The 24205-nt window shown below is 36.6% G+C and overlaps 1 protein-coding gene across 1 annotated transcript; it reads right to left on the bottom strand.

Annotated features, from left to right (window-relative positions):
* Window positions 1-17083: 17083 nt before the first annotated feature.
* LOC121262452 (la-related protein 1C-like) lies at window positions 17084-23353 on the bottom strand. Its single transcript, XM_041164930.1, has 6 exons — window positions 22657-23353; window positions 21604-22126; window positions 21358-21514; window positions 21143-21233; window positions 18189-18260; window positions 17084-18052 (listed from the first exon to the last, which is right to left on the bottom strand). Exons 1-6 carry the CDS (start codon window positions 23068-23070, stop codon window positions 17738-17740), a joined length of 1572 nt encoding a protein of 523 aa, XP_041020864.1. The 5' UTR covers window positions 23071-23353; the 3' UTR covers window positions 17084-17737.
* Between the last annotated feature and the right edge of the window lie 852 nt (window positions 23354-24205).

The following is a 24205-nucleotide window of genomic DNA, read 5'->3' as shown; positions in this document are numbered from 1 at the left end:
TGGCTATCTACAGAACGCACAACCCTATCATGGGGGTAAACATGATCTCTATTTTGAGTGCGTCACTTGGGTGAAAAAAATAATGATTTATATTATGCTTGACTAACCGCAGACATGCATAACCCTACTAAGGGGTAAACATGGCCACTGCTTCTGTTTCTAATGTTCAATTATGCTTGTGTCTAAGGTCTTTTGTATTTCCTTTTATTGTAATAAATGTTTATGAACTGTCACTATGTTATTTTGATATTATGTTTTTCTGCATTCTGTAACTGGCTTATGTTTATACACTAATATATGTTTGTTGCTTACTGAATTGTTGATAACTCACCCAACTATCTTCAATATTTTTCATATGGTTTTAATCTTTCAACTAAGAACTAAGCATAGAAAGCATGGGTGAGATTAGTTGAATGTAATGGAATAAGTACCTCAGAGGCACATGTGGATCAACAAATTGATATAAGTGCCAAAGAGTACAGGAGATTATTAGAGAATTTTATTCAAGAAATTTGTCGCTTTCTATTGATTTGGTATTTTGGGAAATTGATGCTTTTATTGAGACTTTGGGGAGTTCTTGATTAGTTATGTTGGAGTAGTTCATTAAGAGGAACACATACATCTGGTTTGAACAAATGAGTTTTTATGTGTTATAAAGTCTTTGGAGTGTATACTTGTATTTTTGGAATGTGATTTTAAGTGATAGGAACTACCTCTCTAACTCTCTGAGTGTGAGGACTCCACTAGCTTAAGAGAGCAAACCACCAATGGAGTTGAGCGAAAGGAAAATATGAGGGACACTCCATTGGTCTGGCAAAGAAAGTTGTTGCAGATGCTGCAAAGTGTAAATGGTCCAACATGTGCACGAGCAAGCACCTTGTGGACGTCTTGGCGGATATGTCCTAGAGCGAGGTGGAAATGAGTGTCTATCCTATGGTAGGCTAGTTAGAAAAGTCGTATACCATGTAGGCGAGAATGAGGAGCTGAAGAGGCCAATGTCTTTGATGAGACAATAGATACTCGCCCAGGGCGAGCAACGATCTAGGAGAAGCCAGATCAAGTATGAGAGCTTTCTGGAACAATACAGAAGATGCTCATAAGAGTGGCAGTGTCATATGTAGAAGCCTACACTCCAACTAAAAAGTCACATCTGGAGAGGGTCTGTTGGAGGAACTGCGAATCAGGGAGTCATATATCTAAACCTAGAAGTATGACATGATGCCACGTGGGAGATCCTAATTCAAAGACGGACTTCGGAGTTGGCAGTAGGGAAGGGCAGACCATGCCCCAGCCGTTTGTCTCTGTCATCCTGTAGTATGACAGTCAAGACCAAATGACTCTTATTCAAGCATACCTGGAGTTAGAGATGTGTCAGAAGGAGGCTAAAAGTCCCACCCTCTAAAAGGGATCTGGACAAGGGAAAAAATCTCACTTCTAAGAGCTAAGAGATTATGACACCAAGTCTTTAGAGGGATCAAGCAAGGAGCGACGTGACTAAGTAGTGAGCCTGATGCTGTGAGGTAGGTTAGCTTTTAGGACAAGACTGGAGAATATGGGGTGAATATTGTGTGTAAGAGGCATTTGTATTATTGTAACCTTCCCCTTTTTGACATAAATAAATCTTTTTTTTTGTATCAATATGTTTATCTTATGTTATTCCTTGTTTTTTCGAGACTTTAAATGTGTTTGCTATTCTTTCACTGATTCATGATCTCGACGTGTGTATATATGTCTTTATGTGAGTATGTTTACCATGCATCAATCTTAATGGGGTGGGATGGAGTTCCTTGTACCCATTCCTGCGAGACGTATCCATGAGCTTCAAATTGGTAGAGGGATTCCACGTGAATGATTAGGGTGGGGCAGTATTTTGTTGGCCTCTCCTAATAGTCGGAATGTAGAATCTCTCAATGTATCATGTGTTGGTACCTACGAGTTGGTTGGTTGGATGGACGTTTCCCTGGTACAACATGTATTCTTTGTGTGAGAGTCAACCTGTGTTGGGGTATGTCGACCTGATTCTGACTGTGGAGCGGCTCATCCCTTGTTGGTCCATCAGGCGACGAATGTTTGTGTGACTAATATCTATGTAATGAGCATCTGTGTGATGGCGATTTTACCTTTGGAACTAATGTGGGTTTGTGGATTTCTTTCTTATTGGAGTGAAAGACGATTCCTCTCCTAAATAATATTCATGCTTTAAAGTACGTAGCATTAGGGGGTAACTTCTCAAGGGATGATACATCACCATGCTTGTGTGTGTGTGTGTGTGTGTGTGTGTTTAACTAAAAGGGTGATTGCTAACCATGTTTTTCTATGCCCTTGAAGGTGATTCCTCGCCAAGGCATACATGCATGCGTTCCATATATTTTGATGCAAAGTTTGAAGAAGGAATGATGCCCGAGGAGGAAGAGCCAAACCCTGAAGATGAAAACCTATCTCTGTCATAGGCACCATGCATTATTTTGTGTTGTACTTAGTCTTTGGGAAAGGGGCAACCAACTGTATTCAGTCTGCCACCTATTAGACGATGAACCATTTTGGGCTTGTATGTAACTCTATGTTAATATTTATAGGGAATGGTAGTAATGTTTTTTGAAATGTGTTTTAGGTTCTGCAAGTTCTAGTTACCGACTAAGCCTCTATCTTTTTCGATGTGATCTTATACCTATATCCCACATGTGTACTTCCATGCAAATGAAGCACACCTAACCCAATCCAATTCTGGGTGTTGACCGCTTAGCTGGCACTCTTGGCATCATGGAACCTCGTCAGAACCTTTACACGAGGGACGGGGCGCCACACTAGGTACAGGGCGTTACAATCGAGAGATTTAATTTTCATAATGACCAAGATATTTACCTTATATCATCTCTATATAATTTCTCTATAAATAGGGACTTATGATTTGTATTCAATCATAATTGAGAATATCAAAGATGTAACCCTTAAAATCTATCTCCCTTCTTCTCTCTCTTCATATCATTTTCTATTTATTTAAATTTTTGTCACCACCCACTTGTGATGCCCCCGACCCTCTGCTTGTGATTTGGCAGATTGCCGCAATGTCAGGACATATAATACCAGGTTACACACCGCATGTGTTCATGACAATAGTAGTTATGCTCCTAGCATGATGTTTCTAGTGATATGATGAAATCATAATGAAAAATAAATGTTTAGTCGAAAATGTAACAATATTAGAGGAAAATTATAAACTCCAGAACACGGTATTAAATGTCATACATAAGCCACCAAATTACAACCATAGTATCATAAATTATTACAAATCGTATATTGTTTGAAACCAAATGAAAGTTCACTCCATAGTGGTAAAGCCGAACATAAAAAAGATAAATAAATGGCCAATAGAAGAACCATAGGCAAATTAACAAAGCCCTCCTCCTTATTCCTCTCTGTTTGACTTGTCATCTTGCTCATAAACGACGTCATCACACCGGTTTGCAAAATCTACCATTTTGAAAAATTGATACTATAGTGGGACTACTATGATGAGATTTTTAAATCTCGACAAGTTAGTTCTATGACAACTTTTATGAATGTATGCAATGGTAGTTATTACACAAGTAATAGATGCATGAATATGAAAAGTTTCTAAGGAAAAACTTCCTCCAGATTCCTCAACATCTTCAATTTCGAATAGCTCCACTGTCCAAATTAGCCGTACGCCATGGCTTCCCCTAAAGATCCGTATGCACGTACTGGTTCTCTTCATCACAACTACAATTAGCTCTCGCTGGTGTGACTTTGTCTCAAGAATTACTTAAGGCTTCGCGTGACCATCCTTCTCCTTAAGTTTCTCTAGCCTCCACCAACCAAGAGGCAGTCCTTCGATCTGAGACTATTACATTCTCATCCGAGGTTGTTGATAGCCCAGCATTAGTCTAGGGGTACCATTCCATTGCCTCTGTGGCTACTCTTCAAGCTGGACTAGTCCTTCGTCCTCAAGATAATTCTCTTGTGCTATATTTGCATCAAGATCTATGGTTCCGATGAACGAAATCGCAGGTAGGACCACCATAATGAGATTTGTATTGAATAGCTTGATAGTGTCATTCTATAAGGTGCATTATGTACTAAAGTTGTTCATGGTTCCAACTCAATCAAGAACTCGACTTCTTGAGAAAGGGGAAGTCTTGGAAGATTATCAAACACTTCACAAAACTCCTCAACTATAGGTATCCCCATCATTCCTTTGGGTCCTATTGGTTTAAGTTAGGCCTGCAAACGAATTGAGTCAAGTCAAATTCAAACAAGGGTACTCAAGCTTGATTAACATGCTTGCTCTTTCGAACTCGGCTCAAACTCGAATTTGTTCGAATTCGACTTGAGCTCAACTAAAAATAAACAAATGACTCGAGCTCGAGTTTTTATTTTGAAATTTTTGAATCTTATCTTTTGATTAATAAAAATATTTAAATTTTACAAAAAGAAAAACTCAAACCATTTAACTATTCAACCAAATAGTTTTGATTCAAAATTCTTATGGTATAACTTTTTAATAAAAATAACTTATAGTTATAAATTAAAAGAATAATACACAAGATAAATGTAATAAACTAAACTATTTAATACATATAGATAACATAATAAATCAATAGTTGTATGATATATTATTATACAATTATCCTATACACATTTTGGGAACATAACACACACACACACATATATTGATAATTTATTTATAGTTTACCTTATTTAATATATATATATATATATATATAATACATACATATATAAAACATATTACGAGCTTCAAAATGAACTCAAACGAGTCAAGTTGAGCTTATACGAGTTTTGTTCACGAGTCTAAACAGAGTCTGAGCAGAGTTTATACGAGTTTTGCTCATTTAATATTTGAACCTATATTAGTATTTACGAACATCTCATTTATTAAATGAACCAAGTTCGAACTGAGTATACACGAACCGAGCTCGGGCTATTAACGGGCTGCTCTGTTCATTTGCAACCCTAGCTTAGGTGTTACTTGCACCAAATAAGCTTCAACTCCTCCCATCAAATCCTCTTTGGCTTGCATAGTTGAGATGATTTCCAGCATCATCCTTAGTCTACTGCCCTTAAACATCATTTCTTCCTCTTTGAGAGTTAAAAAGTCACAATCTGCTTGTAACAATTTATGCTCACGAAATGTCGAAATAACCAATCCATTTATAAAATTATGTGAAACCCATATAGGTTAAATAATATCAAGTTGGCCTTCATCACCTTGCCTCCTATTTCTAATGGACAACTTGCTACTTCCTTGGTACAAGATACTTCCTCATTGGTTGGCAATGGCACCATGACTCTTTGTCGCATCGGCTCTGTTCATAGACTACTCATCCTAGCAAATGTGGTTGGCACGAATGATTGAGATGCACCCGAATCGAATAAAGTACTCACTCAGTACCCAAACATCAAAACTCACATTGAAATGACCAAGTCGTTCGACTCTTGTAGATAGGTTCAAAAAATATCGTTACTCAACTATTCTATTGCTGGGGTTCCATACTTGTAATGACGCCCGCCTCCTAAGTCTCTGGAGCATCCTTGTCAATCTCAACCAGTGCCAAATTGTACACCCTTGCCTGCACCGCCTGTCTTTAGCCTCCATGTCCTCCTATAGAGCCAATCATTTCTCTTTGTACCAGTCGCGAACATTCCATGGCGTAATGCCCTATTTAGCTGCACCTATAGCATGCAGGGGTGGTCTGGAGATTCTCCTTCATGAGACCTATGGCAATGGCTACACATCGGTGCTCTGCCTCCCATGCGTGCCCTGGGAGTAACTTGTGGGTACAACCCAATCCTGGATACAAACTTTTGAGGTGACCCATAACTGCTTCCCTCTTCCATAAAAGTCATTCATTTTTGGCCCATCATCACAATCGTTCGTCTACAGTGTTTGTGCTCTAATATTGAGACTACATTCACTAGTCTTTGAAAATCTTGTATTTATAGACAGGTCACTTGAGTTTGTATTCATGGTTCTAACCCATCTTGAAATCGCTCTACATGCATCTCCTCTGTGGAAATAAAATGAGGGGCCAATATGCCTAATTCCATGAACGTGGTAGCATATTGCTCGACCGTCATGCTGCCTTGGTCCAAGTTGGCGAAATCCTTTGATTTATGATGTCTTACTATGGCTGGAAAGTATCAATTATCATACTCCTTGAACCTTTCCCAAGTAATAGCTTCCATAGACCTCAGTTCCATGACAAGCAATTGTCTCTTAGCGCTCCACTAGATCGCCACTTCTCTAGGAGAAAATAGCTCATGTATAGCACCTTTTGGTCTTCCATGCAATTGACCTTGATGTCCTTTCAATATTTATTATTAACCTCTTTTTCTTTGACGGTCCTTCGTTTACAAAGAATCCTGGATATCATAGGCCAAGAAACACCCGTACGTTCAACCTCGTTGTTCGACCTGTGGATGGTTAAGTTTCAGTAGTTGTAGCTGTCGTTGGAAGTACTCCTACTATGGTTGTAGCACGTCCGTTATATGGTCTAGTGCTTAGGCTACTACCTGGTTTCCATCATCACAAGGTTGCTCCCTGTGTGACCGCCCCCAGTTGTTCATTATGTGGAATCCTTGGTCGCACCATAGTGAAACCCAGCCACCCAAACCCAAGTCTATTACCTTCCTTTTTGAATCTTACCCATGCATTACGTTTCAAGCCTATAATGCTCAAGGACCCAAGCCTATTATGCTAAAGGTCATGTTCTATTACTCTGGTACTACACCTAAGTGACGTATGGCTTTACCAAGAGTCTTAAAAACACTCTGATACCAAACTGTGATGGCCTCGACCCTTGGTAGTTCACAGGCGAGGAATCGTGGTGCTCTAGATGCTAACTGGTCGATTGGATGCCTCGTTGCCTTGAACAGGGTGTGCACCCATGGACTATGCACATGCGAGTCGTAGTGGTTCACAACAAAATTATTAAAGGGGGATTAGTCACATACTAATCTAATCAATACCAGAGGTTTACTAAATAAATATTCAATAATACTAATAGCCATAAATTAGTATCATTTCGTAGTGTTTGTATACTTCTGAGGTCAGACGATATGGCCTATAGTGTTTGTACTCTGACTTCCCCAAGAGTACTCTAGATTTGACATTTCTGATGGAGCATGGGCCTTGGTTACGATACCTGTTGCCCACTGAGCACCTCCTAATTATCTTGGATAGCTCTCATCCCTTCATTGAGCTTGTCCTCGCCTGTTGCTTGTCTTTGTACGGTCAGAACCTCTTTTGCTCGTATGTTATTGGACGAACTTTCCGTCGTTGCCTTGTACTGCCCTGCATCTGCTAGGCTCTCTACAACGTGCGGCTTGCCTTACTCCTTGATGGCTGCACATTGCTCTCCCGGTTGCCTCCTTGTCACCAGTATTTGTCCTACGAAAGGGGATCTCTTCCCTAGGTCTGGGGCAATCCTCACATTTGTGCTCAAAATTTGTTGAAACATTTGTCAACACCTATAAATATTCAAGAGTCCATGGATAATGGGAAGAGCATTTTGGTTGAATTGGGTAATATTATGATATTTACTCAATATTAAATTGATTTTAAATTTACAAAATCAATAGCATTGTATGAGCTGAAAGATGCTCCTTGAGCTTGGTTCCATTGCCTCTCCCAAACCATACAAGACCTTGGCTTCTTTGGTTTCGTTGTGGACTCTTCTCTCTTCATATATCATAGCAAATCTATTTTTATTGACTTGTCAATTTGTGATGATAATATCTTGGTCAGCAATAGACCTATGTTAGGACCCCCCCCCCCAAAAAAAAATTCTAAAAATTCAAAATATATCCTATATTTTATTTATAATTATAAATATAGAAAATGACCCCCCAAAAAAATTTACAATCCCTAAATGTTCTCTAAAATTTCAATATATCTAGAAATGTCTTTCTCTAATTGTTTTCCTATAGTTCCAAAGTTCTGTATAATTTCTATATTTTATTTATTTTTAAGGATGTGGTCTCATCAAAATTAAATTAAAACTAAGTTTAGAAAAAATAATAAACTTATTAATATAATCCCAAAGTTTTTTGTCATACAGTATTATCTTTCTTAATATAGAATCCAAAGTGAACATATAAGAAAAATAATTTAAGGTTGATGATTTATATGAAAAATAGTTGAGAGGTTTAACCTTCTAAGTTTAATCTTAAATAAATTTATAAGAAAAATTTATTTGAGGTCTCAATTATACTATTATATGTTTAATGTGACATGAAAATATCTAGATTTTGTATGAAACTTGCTAAAATAGCTTATCTACTAGAATGAAAGATGGCATTCTAAAAGATCACTTATAGTTTCTATAAAGAAAATATATTCTAAATATTTCATTACAAAAATAATAATAAATTAATATTATTTCATGAAACATTATCGTCAGAAATTTGAAACATATATTAAGTTATGTTTTTTAGAATTTTATTTCTATATGTATGTAGAAAATTATTGAGATAGAATTTTATATATAGTTATGTTTTTATAATTTTTTTATTTTATATAAACGTGTTACACAGTAGAAAAGTCGGCCTCCTTAAAAAAGATTCCTGATTCCGCCAATGATCTTGGTGACTGAAAAGAAATCAGCAACTATTTATACTTTGAGTCATGAACTTAAGTTTCGGTTTCCTCTTAAAGATCTTGGTGCCATTTCTTACTTTCTTTGCATTGAAGCAGATGGCACTTCCTCTAACGTCTACGATAACCTAATTATATAACTTATTTACTGCATAAGACCAGTATGCTTGGAGCCAAAACATATTCAACTTCTTGTTTTTCAGGCTCCAAACTATCAACCACTACTTGAGATCCCTTGCCAGACCACCATTTATCTTTAGGTCAAGCTATGCACTCTAAGATGTCTGACCACTGGATAGTTGCCAAGCATGTTCTTAGGCATTTAAAAGGCACACCAGATCATGGCCTGAACTTCATCAAAGGATCTCATACTCTCATGACTTTTTGTGGCTCTGATTGGGTAGGGGATCTAAGTGATCATAAATCAAATGCTAGGTTTGGTATTTACTTTGGCAATTGTCTTTTCTTGGTCTGCTAAAAAGTAACCAATTGTATATCGGTCCAATATTAAAGCACTTGGTTCTGTCAATGTTGAGGTCTATTAGCTTAGAATGCTACTTAAAGATCTACAAATTGCTCAGTCACAACCCGTATCCTAAGGATCAACAGTTACTTCCTTTAACCTGAAAATCACCTCCCAACAACATAAATATATACTCCAAAAGCTCTTTAAAACATAACTCATTTGTTCAAACCAAACATACATGTTCCTCTATAAGGACAACAATTGAATGAATCCACAACTCTACAGAGTCTCAATAAAAGTGTCAACATGCCAGACTACCAAACCAATAGAAAAAGATCAAATCTACTAAATAAGATTATCCAATAATCATAGTACTTAGCCCTACGCACAACAATCTTGCCCACGCTTCCTATTATTGATCCACAGTTGAAACATCCAAATCATCTGAAAATAAAGTGGAGATAATTGGATAAGTTATCAACAACTCAGTAAGCAGTGAACATATACCAATGTGTAAACACGAGCCAGTTACAGAATGCAGAACAAAACATATTATCAAAGAGCAATGATACGCATCAACCGCACTCTCCGCACACTCAACGTGATGTTTTTTTTTCTTCCTCATCACGGTGTGCTGCGGCTACAATGACTGATGTAAATAATTTCTCATTATCAAAATATCAGAACGACAATTCAGAAATCTTTATATACAAAACTCCTTTAACATAGCATAACTGAACATCATCATATCATAACATATTCCATGTTTAACTTTCGTAGTAGGGTTGTGCTATCCCTGGTGGTCAAATTGAACATAAACAGAAGTGATATCTTCCCTTTATCATTTTCAGAATCCCAAGTGAGCACACAAAAAAAACTACGCAGAAAAGCACTTTGTTTCCAAAGTGGGTACATTCAGAAACAAAGATGTTGGTACCAATACAATAATAGAGACCACGGTTTTACACCAGTGGTCATGTCGGAACGGAAAGCAAAAATAGAATGTCATGCTAGAGGTTCTTAGATGCAACATCATATCATAACAGAGTGTTGAATGGATATAGAACATATTCATGTAATCATGTACAAAATTTCAGATTTCATATTCTTTTTTTTATATACAATTGAGAACAGAATGTCAAAAATGCTCAGGTTTACACAGTTATAATAGAAAATATTTTTCTTTTCTTATTCAGATGCATTGAGTTATGCAGAAAAATGACTGAAGTTGTTTCCAACGTTCCATAACAAAATATGCAAGTTTTCATAAAAATCAACTTAGTTTGTTTAGACAAAGTGTAGCAGAGGAACACCACTTACCTAATTCTTGCAGTGTATTATCTAAGCTTTTGGTCTGACCTCTAATAGCAATACAAGCTAAACTAAAAAAGATTCATTAAAGTATTAATAACCCAAACAAGCACAAAACTATCTTTATTAATAAACCCCAAACAAGCACAACACTAACTTTACTAACGAAAGACCATACATAACTTGAACTACAGATTCAACATTCACAAATCTATTACAACATTCAAAGAAATTCACTACTTCTCGAAAATTAGCCCATCCTCCTCAGATTTGCTTAACCTTTTACCACAAGCATGTTAACCAAACAGTTCACACGTTCAAAAATAGCATTACTCTTAATTTATCAAACAACCAAACAGCCTGCATTTATCCCGACATGTCAAACCGACATGCCCAACAACCAAACAGACACTATTAAACCTTCCCTGCCCACAGCACTACCAACCAACAACTCCTAACATGTCACACATCAATCCAAACAGCCAAAATCGACGTTCATCCCCTCTTACTCCACAACATTACAGTCACAAGGTTTTCCAAAGAGCAACCCACCAACAATTCACACAAATTTCAAGTTCAATCATAGAGCTATCTAGTTTTCTAGAAAACATAACCATACGTGCCACGAAATAAACAATGTGAAACATGAGACAAATGCTCGGATCACTATACCTAATTTCGTGCAGTTGAGTTAGAAAGAAATGTGATGTTGTCTAGGGTGTTAGAGACATCTTGCGATATCTAGCATTTACATCAAAAACCAATTTCATATAGTGGAGTAACATATTGTAGTGGGGACTAAAATTGGATGAACGGTAGAGAGGAATTACCTTGGCAGCTAGAGGCGTACGTGGACTTCTACAACCTCAACCCACCACAGACTAAATCTTACAGGGAAAGTGCTACTATGAGAGGGAGAACCCGAGGGTCTTGCTACAGCAACCAAAAGGGATTAAAAATCCACTAAGAACACAGACACAAATGAGAGAAAGAAAGGGAGAGAGATGCTTATCAATGTTCAAGAATCTGGGGACAAACCAATAAAATTGCAGCAGCAAACAAAACCACAAATAAGGGGAGAGAGATCTGGTTTAACAGCAAAGAAACATAGAGATGGATGGATGAACGTAACTCATCTACGTGGTGAGGGCAACCAACAACGGAAATGGGTTATGACGGCAACGAGCTCCGATCTGAAACTATAATTTATCGGCATGTAACCCACTATGCATGGCATGCACAATGCCATAATGGGTGCATGTAACCGTGCACCAAAGAGGCTCACGCGGTAGTTGTGAGCCCGGTGTGGCTACCGATGACCACCACGTGGACCGTCGGCGCCTTCTGCAGCCACTATAGTGGTCCTCGACCACTATGGTCATGCACGCTGTGGTCCCCAACCACGATGTGACTGCCAGTGTCCACCATGTGGACCACCAGCGCCTTTTGTTGCCGTTGCCTTCCTGACCGCTACAGTCATGCACGCAGTGGTCCCCAACCATAATGGTCGTGCACGTAATGTGCATCCATGAGGCTCACTGTCACTAGCCGTGAGCCCAACGAGGGTACCAACGGTCACCATAATGACCGCCGGCAACCTTTATCATTGTGGAGGTGGCCACTGGCCATGAGGCTTGTGCACACCTTGCACGGGGAGTGCATCAAGTGCATGTCTTCGTGCACCCAATGAGGCCCTTCCAGTGGTGCCTGTGAGTTGGCGGGGCAACCACCAGCCACCACCAGGTTTATGTAGCCGGTAGGGTGTTCCACGACCCAGTCTGTTCCTTGGCCCATTTGACTTTCCTCCTCCACCTCCCCCGGGCGGTTGTGGCATCTCTATTAGCATCACCCTGTGGCATTCCTCAGCATCGTCGCTACAAACCTTCCTCAGCCTGGAAGCCGCCCATGGGCTCGATCCTGCCATGGGTAGAGCATGCAAAGGCCCAAGGGTGCATGTTGCCTTGTAGCCAGCAACACACAAACGGGCAACCATCCCACCATACACATAGGCGAGCAACCACCTCGCTTGACCACCTATAGCGGGCAACAATATTTTTACAATATAAAGTATTACAATCCGATATAGTTAGAATGATTGTTTGCTAAATTTTGGTGGGAACAACGCCAATCTGAACTAAAGATACATTGGCTTAGTTGGTCAAAAATGTGTTCTTCAAAGATGCAAGATGGTATGAGTTTTAAGAACTTTGAGCTTTTTAATTTGGCTCTGTTAGCAAGGATAGCAGTTGATTCGAAATCTTAATTCCTTGTTGTCTCGGGTCTATAAAGCTAAGTATTTTCCTTCTACTGATTTTTTTCATTTCCATTTGGGTAATAAGCCCTCATATGTATGGAGGAGTATTTATACTGGTAAATCTCTTTTGCTAGCAAGGGGCATTTGGAGGATAGGGAATGGTGATGATGTTAGGATAAATCAAGACAAATAGCTCCCAATTTTCTGGTTACCTGAGTCTGTTCCACCTAATTATGCCATTCATGATGATTCGAAAGTTAATATGCTTCTACATCAACCTAATGGCTCTTGGGATGTGGATATGATTCAATCTATATTTCCTCCTTTTGTTGTTAATGGTATTGTACAACTTCTTATATTGCCAAGGGGATGGGATGATAAGTTTGTATATACATGTAGTAAAAATGACTTGTATTCAGTAAAGTCTAGATATCATCTTACTCTGACATTATTTGGTTTTATTGTTGATGTTGGTAGCTATTATTTTGATGGTTCTTCACCTTTTTGGCATCAATTCTGGAATTTTATCTTCTAAATAAAGTTAAGAATTTTGGGTGGCGAGCTTGTAAGGATAGTCTTTCTACAAAATTGAATTTGCTGAAGAGGGGTAAAACAGATTGTCCTCTTTGCTCCTTGGTAGTGGAAGATTATTGTCATATTTTTTAGAGCTGTCCAGAAGTGAAAAATTTGCTGATTGTATATTGTCCTTTTGTTATACCTTTTCCTGGAGATTGTTGGTAATTATTCTGATTTGGTTGGGGCTTTGATGCAATATGATATAACTTTAGTTTCACGTTTTATTACTATTTCTTGAGATGTTTGGAAATATATATATGAAGTTATTTCATAATTATAACTGTATGATTCAAGATATTGTTGATAATTCTTTGGCTTATGTTAAAGGGTACACTATCATTAAATTGCATTAGTTGGTTGTACGTAATGAAATCATTTTTTCTTAGAAACCTCCTAGTGAGGTAAAACTTAATTTTGATGGTGCTTTATTCCGTTCTTCTGAATATGGAGATTTAGGGGCTATTTTAAGGAATGATAAAGGGGATGTTTTATTTGCTTTGTGTCGGAAAGAATTTGGGCTGTTTGAAGTGGATGATATTGAGACTTTGGCTAATTTGAAGGGTTTACAGATGATCTTGCATTTAAATTTCTCCATTTTGTTATTGAAAAGAGATTCTCTATCTATGATTGAAGTTATTGACTCTAAGAAACCTAACTTTAGGGAATATAACATCTAATATTCAAAAACTTATTTCTTCTTTTGAGGAATCTGATGTCTTTCATGTTGGGAGACAAATACTTGAGAGGTATGTTCATCTTGTAGATGATAGTAGTAGTCTCAATGCCCAAATTTTCTTCAATCTAGAGTTTTACTGGATGTTGATTTGTAATTAGATGGTTTTATCATTGTAACTATTTTTATCATTATTACGAATGAAATTGTTCTGTTCTAAAAAAAAATATATATATATATATATATATATATTTTAGCCTGTTTGGAATATGCATGTACCTATATGCATGCCATCTCGACACGTGCACTAAACTATTTCCTCTCAAGCAACAAGAACAAGTGCAAGGCGGAACAACTATTCACAACTGGTTGGAATATAGTATCCGGATAACCAAACAGTAGGCAGATTCCAGCAACCAACCATCTTCAAACATGGAAGTAACTAGTAAATAGACACCTGTCACCTCCGTATCACTCTGTCCCAAACTCTTTCATTTGTCTTTTTCATTACCATCTCTGCCACTACGCCACAACTCTTAACAAACCCTTCCAAGCAGTCACTGTTTCAACCTCATTCTCTTGGCAAAGCCCCTTCCAAAAGTACCTCAAAAGCACCCCCCTCCCTCTCTCTCTCTCTCTCTCTCTCTCTCTCTCTCTACTTCTATTCTTACTTAACCTGCTCAAAAGTACTTCAAAAACAATTTTGTTTCAACAAAATATCTATTTATAATTTTTTTTATTTTATAATATGATATTAAATAGAATAATGCTAGAGCTTCAGTTGAAATTTTAATATATATTTTTATATGTTATTTTTAAAATTATTTTTTATATAGATTTTTTTAATAATTTTTAATATTTTTAAAAAATTACAATATTATTAAAAAATACTTTCTTAATCACAAAATAAAATAAAAAATAAAAAATATTAAAAAAATTTATATAAAAAATAATTTAAAAAAGAAAACACATGAAAACATGTGAAAACACATGCTATAGCTCCGGTGGAAGCTCCCAGCGAGAGCTGTAGCATCATCCTATTAAATAATAGATTCACAAATAAAATATAATAAATAATTTTTAATTATTTAATATCACATCATAAAATAATAAAAAAATAATAAAAATTAAAATAATGAGTAACATTACTCTATTTCAAATCTCCACTCTCTTTTAAACTTTATATTCTGCATTTAAAACTAAAAGGTATTTAAATAATTAAATACTCTCATCTCCGCTTATAAGTTTATAAATAAAATATAATAAATAATTTTTAATTATTTAATATCACATTTTAACATTATTACTCTTCTAAACTTTACATTCCGCATTTATAACTAAACGGTATTTAAAGGGGAATAGTTATAAAATTCTGTTGGCCTTTCTGTGAGTAGACCTTCTTTGATCATTTGGGAAATATGGTTGGCATGAAATCCATCCTTGTTTAAGGGGATTGCTTGCTTGCTTGTGTTTTATTCATAAAATCTGACGTTAGCTTTTTGAGCTTAAAATGTTATATATTTAAGGATTTCCAAATAAAGTTTTCTGCCTTTTTTGCCCTTTTTAAAGCAAAGAAACTGCTACAGTTGAATCTAACTCCATTTTAGTTTAAAGTCGGCCACCTCCTTGGACATTTTATCCATTATCGGATAATATTGTCTCTCTTTAATTAGGATGTCTTTCGCGAAGGTACAGCTTCGTTTGGAAGTTAAACTCTTTTTAATTTATTTTAATTTATTATTATAATTTTTTTAAATTCTAATATAAAATATAATAAATAATTTAATTTTTTCAAATTTTAAAATAATAATAATATTAAAAAATAATATTTTAATAATATTTTATCAACTAAACTTAACTCAACTCAGTTTAACATCCAAACGCAATCGGCTTGTTGTTTTGCTAAGCATTGACCTGCTTATTTTTCAGATACCTTTTTCTTATCTTGTGAAAGAAGTGCGGTTTATTTCAGCACGTGTTATAAGAAAATTATTTATTTATATATATTTTTTTTTGAATAATATTATTTATCATATTAATTTTTATTATTATTTTATAATATAATATTAAATAATTAAAAATTATTTATTTAAAAAAATTATAAAAATTTAAACGATGAATAGATCTTTTCTTTACTTTATTATATTATAACAGATTGAAAATATAGAAGGAGAGAAGAGGACAAAAACGAAAGATGGTGCTTTCTCCATAAAAAAAGGCATTCTCAGTCTTGTTCTTGGTGGTTTGATTTGATCGAGACCCATCGGTTTTGCAGGAAAAATGGACCAAATAAACACATTATGTACGAGATTCAGATTCATCATCATTATCTCTCTCTCAAATGCAACTGCTTTTATCTGTTTTTGTCATATTGTCCATTGGTAACACGTATGTAACCGACTCATATCCAATGGTATATACGCTTCTGAAATCAATCTGCACTACTTTCAAAAGCAATCGATTTGTTACAGCTACATGGATCCTCTAAACAGTCAAGATAATGACAAACTTCTCTCTCCTTTTTTTTTTCTTTTCTTTTTCTTTTTTAAAAGGCCAAAAAAACCACTCCTAAAAGAAAAATCAACGGTGTTTAACAAAACTATGGACTATGGACGGTTTTTTTTTTTTTTTTATTGATTTATCGTGGCCACTTCCAGTTTCTACCGACAAAATCTTTGAGCAAACCCTTGTTTTCATCTTTGTGGTTGGGTTTGTTTTTGGCAATGAGGTTGACTTTTGTAGCGGGATGACTTTTGGCACTTAGTATAATAATATTTTTATACTAAGTTGTAAACAACTTGTAGTATAGTAGTTCTTGTATCATTTTCCGATATTCTTTACTTGCTTGAGAAAACAGTTAGCATATGGTGAAGAACTGCAGATGTGATATGTGCTGATTTAATCCGGAACCCGGAAATCCGGGTGGTATGCCAAGACTGACAACTCAGCTTGCATGCTAGGAAAAAAAAAGGGAAAAGACAGAGAAACATGGGAACAGCATGAATCCAAATTAAGGAAAGGTCAGGTTCCAAGAGCTCCAGTGTTTACATTAACATGAATAGTGAATACCAACCAAATCCAGTCCCAACCTGGATAATCCGAAGGTTTGTCCCCCAGGGACCACGTTTATGCAGCAGGTTGTTCAAGGGGTTTGAAGAAATAAAGATATACATATAAAAAAGTAATTTTAATTATGGTATATGTGACAAGAGAAAAATCCAGAAAATAAAGGAAAACTAGATCGAAAATAGATAATATAGCAGTCGTGGCGCACGAGCTGTGGCATCCAGCAAAACCCACCTACGTCCTTTTCCCCTCCCGATAGGCAGACATAAATCCACCAAGCAGTTCCATCACTCTCAGAGTCTTCAGAGTTGTATGTAAACCTCCTGAAAATGGAGGTGATCTGACCCCCAAAAGATACAAAAAAACCAGCTGAGGGGCAGCAATGGGAGATGAAATCAAAACTCCCATCCAAAAAACACCGATCGAGCCACCATAAGAAAACAAATGGAGTTAAACGCAAAACCATCCACAAAAACCATACCTGCATTCCCCAATGAAAACCAGCTTTGAGTCATGAATTTTTTTTTTTTTTTTCTGCTTTAATCTTTCTGTTCTATAGTACGTTCTCATTTTCCTTCTTAATAATGTCTTTAATGTGATTACGAGATATGTTTTATCGTACCACGGCAAGACCACTATCTTCAAGAAAATGCAAGATCTTCACCATTGTCATCAAGTCCCTCCCCCCAACCCCCCCTTCTTTTCTTCTGAAATTAGTTCTTTTAAAAAAATGTGCAAACTCGCACATCTCTTTCTCTAATTTCTTGTTGAAAGATCAGAACTGGCTCGAATACCGACTTGATCTGTTTTCCTTCCGCCTGACAGCTGCGATGGGCTGCTCAACTCCTCAGATGGTAACTCATTCTCGAGTGCCGCTCCATGAGGATCAGCTTGGCCCCCAGTAGTGTGGTGGTTAGTAGTCTTCTCCTCCAGTGCCATGCTTTGGACACGAGCTTCCAGCATATCATAACTGGGCTCTCCAAAGGTCTGTTGGCCTTGAGCATTAGGAAAATGAACTGAAGGTGATATTATCCATCTCATCCAATCATTACGCCTTCTTATCTTGTCACCCTAGAAGACAAGCACAATGGGGTTATAATTAGAGAAGTTAGAAGATTTGCTACAGAACAAAAAGGTCATCATAGCAGGATTATTAAAAATTGCAAAAGGCAACATTGGGTGATTAAACCCACTATATAAAATATACCTGCACTTCCAGAATATTAGAAGTTCGCACAGAATCCAGTATAAACTGTATATTGTCTGACAAGAGCATAACCTGATAGAAAGCACAAACAAATATTTTTTTTTATAAGTAAATATACGTTTAATTGAAAGTTGTGGTATTTGACTTATAAATAAAAAATGCCAGATGTGGTAATAGGAAGCCCACAGAAGTATAGCATCTTCGCATCAATAGATAGAAAAAAATTGATCTGGCACCAGTACAACACTAGGACTTGCCCATTTTAAGATAAAAAAATTCTCTTCAGCTTGGAAAGGGAAAATACCAAAAAAAAAAACATGCTATGTCTGAAAGACAAATAGAGACAAAGAATAGCTAGACTTGAATTACATAATCCTGTAGAATGCTATGTCAGAACAGGACAGCACAAAGAATAGCTAGACTTGAATTACATAATCCTGTAGAATCAGTGATGGCATTAGAAACACACCAGCGGTAACTCCGAAGATACATAGGACATAGACATCAAGTACAAAGATATGACCTTTTTTTTTAATAAGTAAATATGTGATACCCCATATGATAAAGATAAGAGTAGGTGGTTTATGAGATCCCACATTGCTTGGAAAGGAGAAGCTATTGCTCTTTATAAAGTTCTAATGGAGCTCTAATTGCATAATTGACTAGTCCTTTTAGAGTATAGGCCATATGGTTTGGATCTTCCATTGGAGTGTTACAAATGGTATCAGAACCTATCCCAACTAGAAATGTGGGATTTGAGCCGTGCCACCTACAACGGACGGGCCCGACAAGAATGTCGGAAATTTAAGGGGGGTAGATTGTGATACCCCATATAATAAGGATAAGAGTAGGTGGTGTATGGGATCCCACATTACTTAAGAAAGATAAGTTCTTGCTCTTTATAAGGTTCCAATGGGGCTCCAATTACATCATTGACTAGTCCTAATACCTCATCATCCCAAGCTCCTACTTATGGGTCCCCCATGCAGTTATCCCCTTGAATGCATTAATTAAGAATAGGCATACACTACACTTCGGCCAAAAGGCCAACAAAGGTAGGGAGAAAAAGACAGGTGAACTGTAAACCTTCAAAGATCGGCCAACAAAACTTTTGAATTAGTTTTGCTGATCTAAGGTGTTTTGAAATCAAACCAACTCAATTTCCTTTAAGGATTGAAAATTCATCCATTTATGAGCAAAACCAAGGACTAATACAGCAGCAGGTCATACAAGTAGGATGCTGATAGCATCACACCCAATCTTCATAGCCGCTATCTGATAATTGGGTTGATCCAAATTGGCGGGTACTAGAAACAAAATGCAAGTTTAAAGAACAAATACTGGATGCATCACTGAATGAACCCAAAATAATAAAGAAAAAGCCATTCAGAGGCTTTTAACATGCAGATTTTTTTTATAAATAATTGAAGAATTTATTAGAAAACATGAAGGCACACACACACATGCGCGCACGCGCGCGCGCACACACACACATATACTTATTGTAGCTGCTCTTTATGAACTTGTCGAACTCCAAGACGATTTGCCCTACCAGGAATAGTAAGAAAATGCCAATAGATCCCTTACTGATAATTCAACTCCAGGGGAAGAGAAAGTGAAAGTTCCTAATCATTGCAAAGTTAGTGCATTCAAAATTAACCTGCCCAGGCCAAATTACCCCATTGTGAATGGCAAGAGGGAGATTTTAAAACTACGAATTCGATAATTTAAGCACAACCTACAAGTTCATCCAGACTGTCATTTGATTGTCAAATCCTAATCAAATGTAAAGTAACCATGGTAGAAAGACAGCCAGTCATGCCTCAATATTTCAATTGTACGCAATCTAGGCAAAGGAAGCCCAAGTTGCTGAGATAGATGACACATAATTGATTAAGGATGCAATATCTGAGATATGGTTGGCATATCTGCAGCAACAATGAGTAACTTCACCAGTAAGTAGTGGTAAAGGCTAAAAAAAAATGAGGTTCGTGAAATTTAAAGCAAGGTGGCCTATGGTGTAATAGCTTATTTGGGATTAAGTCCAAAAGTGATGAAAGGTTTGCTTAGAAACTCCAAGTAATACAATTTCCTGTGTTGAGTAAAATTCCCATTTAATAGAACATTATTTTGCCTATTAACTCAAAATAAGCATAATATATTGAATTTGATACAAAATGTGAGACTAAATTTATTCAGAATGATGTAGTGAAACATCATATAAAAGAAAAGTAATGATGAGATGATGAGATATCAAGACACAGGAGCACGACAATTTCTATGGAAAAACTAATATCAGACTAAAGAGGATGAAAGCACGAAGGGACGATCTAAAACAGACGAAAGAGGAAGAAAGCACAGAAGGATGATCTAAAAAAAGATCTACGCAAATCAACACTGTTGTCACAATTCAACAATGTACCAAATACATTCTAATGGATGTTATCCAAAAGTAAGTGTTGAATCTTAATTGCAAAATCTTTAGCCTTCACATGTATCTCACTATTATAAGAGGATAAAGGGAGGATGAATAATTTTCAACAGATAAAAGCATTGAATGAACAGTGTTTGCATAATGGTACAAAAATTTACGATTACGGTTTCTGATAGGATGACACTAAAAAAATTATTAAGTTAAAATAAAAAATAAATATATATATATATATAACTTGATGCTAATAAGATCATCGCAGCTAAAAAGATACCAGATGTGATATTTCATGAAGTGCATATATTCCATGTTACCCAAAATCATCAATTGACATCAGTTGCACCATTCAATGCTACCGCAAGTGTGACAAACTACTTCCAAGATTGTTGATTTGCATGTCCGATGTGCATAAAAGTTGAAAAGTTAGATAATATTAAAAAAAACTGATTATAAACAACTATAAACACACCACCAGATCACCATCACATGAGCAAAGCCATTCAAATATTCCCAAACAACTCACTTTTTTGAAGCGTGCTATCAATGTAATAGGAACCCAACCCTGATCATCCATGTTCTGCCGCAAGTATGTATCTTTAATCAAATTCTCACTACTGCAATAATCGAATATGAGGTGCAATCGTATTATAATAATTATATTCAAATAAGTTGATGATGGTGAGAATAAACACAAGTTAACTAGCTGCATTGCCTATCAGGCAAAACACAAAATAATACCTGAAATAATATTCTATCTGCTTCACTATCTTAGCAGGCAAATGAGGGTCCGCAGGAGGATAATAGAATGGATGAGGCAGCATTGGTGGACCAAAAGGCATGCCTCTGAGTGAGTCAGAAGGTGGAGCTGCAACATATACCATTGGAGGCGGCAGTTCTGAAAGCAGAGGCCTTAGAACAAGCCAACACAAAAAAACAACAGAAAAGAAAAGAAAAGCATATATCTTTAATATTGATACAGCTTACCAGGGAAACCAATGGGACTAGCAAAAGGCCGCACAGGTGGTGGGGGAATAAATGGGGTGGAACTCAGAGGTGGTGGTGGTGGAGGCCTAATAAACCTAGGAGCACCTCTCTGTGGTTGCATGTGGTTGTCCCTACCAGAAAAGTTCCTATGAGCATTCCAATCTTGATTTCCACGGCTGCCTCCATAATTGTGATGGTGAGAACCATCTCCACGTGGATGTGAGCCACCATTGCGGCTCCTAAATGAGTTACGATGCGGTGGATGATCATTACCACCATGGGATTGTGATGCAAACCCGCTTCTTTGTGTGTGATCCTTAGGTGAAGGGTTATTTGGACCCATTTCAACCACTGCACCTGGTGGTGCTAGCTGCTGCTGAGGTAGGCCACCATTAGAGGATGTGCTTGCATTATTACGCCTCATGGATCTCTGGCGCGTGTGTATGCTATGGTTTGATGTTGGATTAGGATTCGCATTATTACCGACTTGTTTCTGTGAAGAGGAAGATGTTGTTCCAGTCCCCTACAGTAAACACAATAGTACAATCTAAATGTACGCATACGGCTAGGAAAAAGCTCATTAACCCATAAACACGAGATACTTGGGATTACAACTGCAGCAAATTCACTCTCAATTCAGTTGCTTAAAAAGGGATGACGCTAATAGAAAATAGATTCAGCTTTAACCTTTGTCTTCTTCTAATTTCCAGATTTTACAAAAAGTTATGCCCAAGTAGGCAGCACATAACCATTATGATCACAATGATAAAGCACATTGAAAATATACAAGCCATATGTGTGAGCAATCCAGAATGACTGATATTCAAAACTTTTGTTACTTTATTTTTTTCTCTATCTCTCAGTCTTCTCTATTTCCTACAATCTTCAAAATCATTTATGTTTGGCAAAAGATGATAATCTGAACACTCAAACTACGGTCGTTTAGACCAGGCTGATTGGAGCTTCAAAATTAAGAAATCAAATAATCAGGAATTGTCAGCTAGCCAAGAATAAAAGAGAGCGAGAACTGCTAACAAATTCAAGGAACCAAACCTGTAATACGGCGACAGGTGATCCGATATCGGACAAGCCTTTCAACGATTCGGAAGACGGTTTCGCCGAAGCCCGAGTGGACTCCGATAAAGCGGGCCAAGAGACCGCACCCATGACCGGGCCAACCTCCGCGACTGGCCCATTCGACGGCTTGTTCCAGGCCTGCCTCTTCCCCGCATTGCCATTCGGTCCACTCTCCGACCCGTCCCACATCGATTCCTCCACCGTCACCGACGGGACAGCCGGATCAATCGCAGGCGTCGATGAAGAAGACATCACGTGCGTCGTCGTACTCGAGGGTGAAGAAGGAGCAGCGACGATCGGCTCAGATTCGCCCCGGACAATTTGCGTCCACGGAGGCGGCGGCGACGACGACGATGCGGGATTGCCGTTAGCACTACTACTCGTAGCCATGAATTAAATATAGAAAAAAAAATAAACAAATAAAAAGTAGGGTTTAGGAAGTTGTAACTGTGGGAGTCGACGAGTTGATCGACGAGGAATGATGGTGGTAAAACGGGAATAAATTAATCAAAAATATTCCCAAAAGCTTGAGAGAGAGAGAGAGAATTGAAGAGGCAGCGGGTGCGGGGTGTTTGTTTTCTCAAAAGCTCTGCAATGTCGATTGCCGAAATCTGTGGAAACCCTCTTTCTTTCTTCCTTACACTACCCAAACCCAAACCCGAATCAGAATTTATTTCCTTAACTTATATATATATTTTGGTCTCCATTTACATATAGAATTATACTTTATATATATATATATATATATATATATATTAAAAGAAAAAGAATTGTTACAGTAAGTATCGTACAATTACTTTTAAAAAAATTAATAAATATAAAATTTATATAAAAAAATTAATTTTTTAATAATAAATCTTATTTTTTTTAAAATAATTATACGATATTTATATATTTTATAACTATATATAAGATTATTCATTTTAAAATTAGTTTTAAAACTTGTTCTATAAGTCTATTCGTCCTATTATCTTTACTCTTTTTTTTCTTTTTCTTTTCATTTTTGCTGCAACCGCGTCTTTACTGCGTCTTTTCTATTTTTAAAAAAAAAAAAAAAAAGTTATAAGCTTGTTAACATTAAAATATAGATATATACAGACTTTGATTAGGTAAAAAATATATATATATATATTATATATATATACAAGACTTACTTCACAAGGGCTCAAACACACCGTCGCATTTAATTGCATATCACGGAATATCGCTTCCCTCAAAAGGTTTCTTTCTCTGCATATTTATCGAGTAATGCTGATGCAATTTTAGAGTGTGCAGATTTTGTATATTTATTTTATTAAAAAAAATTATTATTAAAAGATAAATTTTTTTATATGAATAATATATTTATCTATTTTTTTTAAAGATAATACATATGATTTACACACTTAAAAACTGTATAAATTATTTCTCTTTAACCGCAATAGTTATATAAGTTTGATTGTTTACTTTTCTCAGCATACAAAATGATCCTCCATTCTAATTAGGTAGGTTTGGAGAGTGAGAATTTTTTATTTTAAATGAAAGT

The sequence above is a fragment of the Juglans microcarpa x Juglans regia genome, chromosome 4S (genome assembly GCF_004785595.1).
Source record: "Juglans microcarpa x Juglans regia isolate MS1-56 chromosome 4S, Jm3101_v1.0, whole genome shotgun sequence".
NCBI classification, from domain to species: Eukaryota; Viridiplantae; Streptophyta; class Magnoliopsida; order Fagales; family Juglandaceae; genus Juglans; species Juglans microcarpa x Juglans regia.
Note: the sequence above shows the minus strand (reverse complement) of the source record. Positions and strands in the feature narration are given on the sequence as shown.